Source organism: Bipolaris zeicola (genome assembly GCF_000523435.1).
Source record: "Bipolaris zeicola 26-R-13 unplaced genomic scaffold scaffold_672, whole genome shotgun sequence".
NCBI classification, from domain to species: domain Eukaryota; kingdom Fungi; phylum Ascomycota; class Dothideomycetes; order Pleosporales; family Pleosporaceae; genus Bipolaris; species Bipolaris zeicola.
In genome coordinates, this window is record NW_006912721.1 from 1 (window position 1) to 2,263 (window position 2,263).

The 2,263-nt window shown below is 40.6% G+C and overlaps 1 protein-coding gene across 1 annotated transcript; it reads right to left on the reverse strand.

Annotated features, from left to right (window-relative positions):
- Positions 1-557: 557 nt before the first annotated feature.
- Positions 558-1,088, reverse strand: COCCADRAFT_113636 (uncharacterized protein; the record flags this gene model as incomplete). The annotated part of the gene is made up of 1 exon (XM_007720815.1): positions 558-1,088. The coding sequence occupies one exon, from the start codon at positions 1,086-1,088 to the stop codon at positions 558-560; it is 531 nt and encodes a 176-aa protein (XP_007719005.1).
- Positions 1,089-2,263: the final 1,175 nt, after the last annotated feature.

The following is a 2,263-nucleotide window of genomic DNA, read 5'->3' on the forward strand; positions in this document are numbered from 1 at the left end:
AAGACAATAAGCTTTTCATTGCGCCAAAGACAAGGTGCCTCTTTGACTTCTTGAAGACCTAGCTCTTTAAGTGTCTTTATAAGCTCTTTGTACCACAGTAGTGGTGAGGCCTTAAGCCTATAAAGAGCTCTGCGTAGTTCCCACAGATGCTCGGCATTAGAGAAGCCTTCTGGTAGGTGGCAGTAGATAGGCGTGTTAAGTTAAGCATTAGTGAATATATTAACTGCGTCGTATTAACGTATTTCAAGATTAAAGTATGCTACGATAGCCATAAGTCCTCAAAAGATGCGCGTAGCTAGAGTTGCAGCGTATGTATCCTCAGCTGTCGCTTGTAGATCGCCTCGAACGCAGATTCTAGCCTTGTATTTAACTAGATATCCCTCGTTATTAAGCTTATATTTAAACACCTATATCAGCGGCAGGACTTCAGTATCTTAAGTATTAAAATACTTCTAGGATATAGTCTTATACGTATCTTTACGCTTAACATTTAAGATCTTACGTTGCATTACTACTATAAAGCCTTACTTATATACAGCAGAGAGCTTCATAACATCTTAGTAGAAACGTGGCTTAGGAGGTAGCGTTGAGTAGTGAAATCGTGTTTTTGGAGCTTTAACAGATGCTGCTACGAACGTGGACCAGTATTTACGGACAAAGAAGCTGCTACTTTTACGTATAGGCTTCCTAGATCTTACTACTCCTTCTAGCAGTATATGTAAATAGCGTAGATTACCGTCAATAAGTTCGCGATTTGCGGCAGCATTTATGTCCACTAATCGTTCTATTAAGTCGCGTCGCTTTCTTTTTCTTAATTTGCGAGTAGATAGCTGCGTCTCTAGAGTAGGTGTAGAGCTGTGGCTAGCTATAGTTAGTAAGACTTGGTGATGTTCTAAGTAATTGTCTAGATCTAGAGTAGCTATTACAGCTAGTGTAGGCAGAGATAGGTGTCCTGTATCGTAATCCTCATAAGGTTTTTTAGTGCTTTGTGTAGACGAAGTTAGTATATCTGTATCCTGGCTGGCTGCTATTATAGCACCTTCGTCCTCTTCTTTAGAAGACTCTTCTAGATTCTGCAGTGGTGGCATATAAATTGTATATATAACATCTTGTATCTCTTCGCCTTGTAGTAGTGGATCTTAACTATCAAAAGCTTAGTAGAATATGTCCTCTCTGAACGTTACATCGCGTGTACGAATAACTTTGCCCTGATGTGCTTTGCCCTTTGCTTTTGGTATCCAGATTCTGTAGATATTTAATATATTATAGCCAACGAGGTAGCCTATAAGAGCACAAGGAGTAAGCTTATCACCTCGCGGTATCTGCGTGCGTAGTACGTATGCTCGGCAGCCATATATTTTAAGATAAGCTATTGATAGCTTCTTGCAGTACCCTATTTCAAATAGTGTTTTCTAGCTGATTGACCGCGTAGGCGTACGGTTAAGGAGATAGCCTACAGTAACGTATATCTCTAGAGCAAGATAGAGTAGTAGTTTTAACGTGCTTAGTATAGATCGTAAGCAGTCATTTAGAGTCTTGCCTAATCTTTCTGCAAAGCCGTTCTGCTCTTTCGTATGTGGAGCCCTGATTTGGAATCTGATTCCTTCTTGTTGGCAGTATGCACGCGCTGAGTCATCTGTCAGTCCATAGCCTCGTTCGTCATCAGCTATTATAAATGTAACAGTAGTATTAAACTCCCGTTTAATCGTACGATCTAGGCGAGTGATTACTTTAAGTAGGGTCTCCTTATCGCGTTTTAGAATCGAGTATACGAAGTTGAATTTCGTGTACAGATCAAAGGCGTGGAATATGTATCGATGCCCATTGTAGCCTATAACGTCGAGTTTAATAATATTGATTACAACTGTCTCAAATAGACGAGAAGCGCCAATCTTATGTCCCATACGACGAGAGATAATCTAATGAGCTTTATTCTATAAGCATGCTTCGCAGTCAATTATACGTGGTGCACAGCCTGTAGGTGGTTACTAGATACTCTAAACGTTTTCTACTAGATAATCGATAGCATCACTGCCTGCATGTGCTATAAGGACATAAAGCTGAGGCTTGGTAAGCACTCAAGGTTTAAGAGGTTGAGCCGAATATTAAGGCCTGCGTTGATTAGCTGCAAAGGCTGCATATTAAGTAGATTAGATTAGTAGAGGTTAGGTGCGATGCACGACTAGCCAATGGCCTCCTAATCGGGTAAGGCTTGCAACATCCTCGCGAGCATCGTTGACAGCTCTATATAGGATATTTCTTC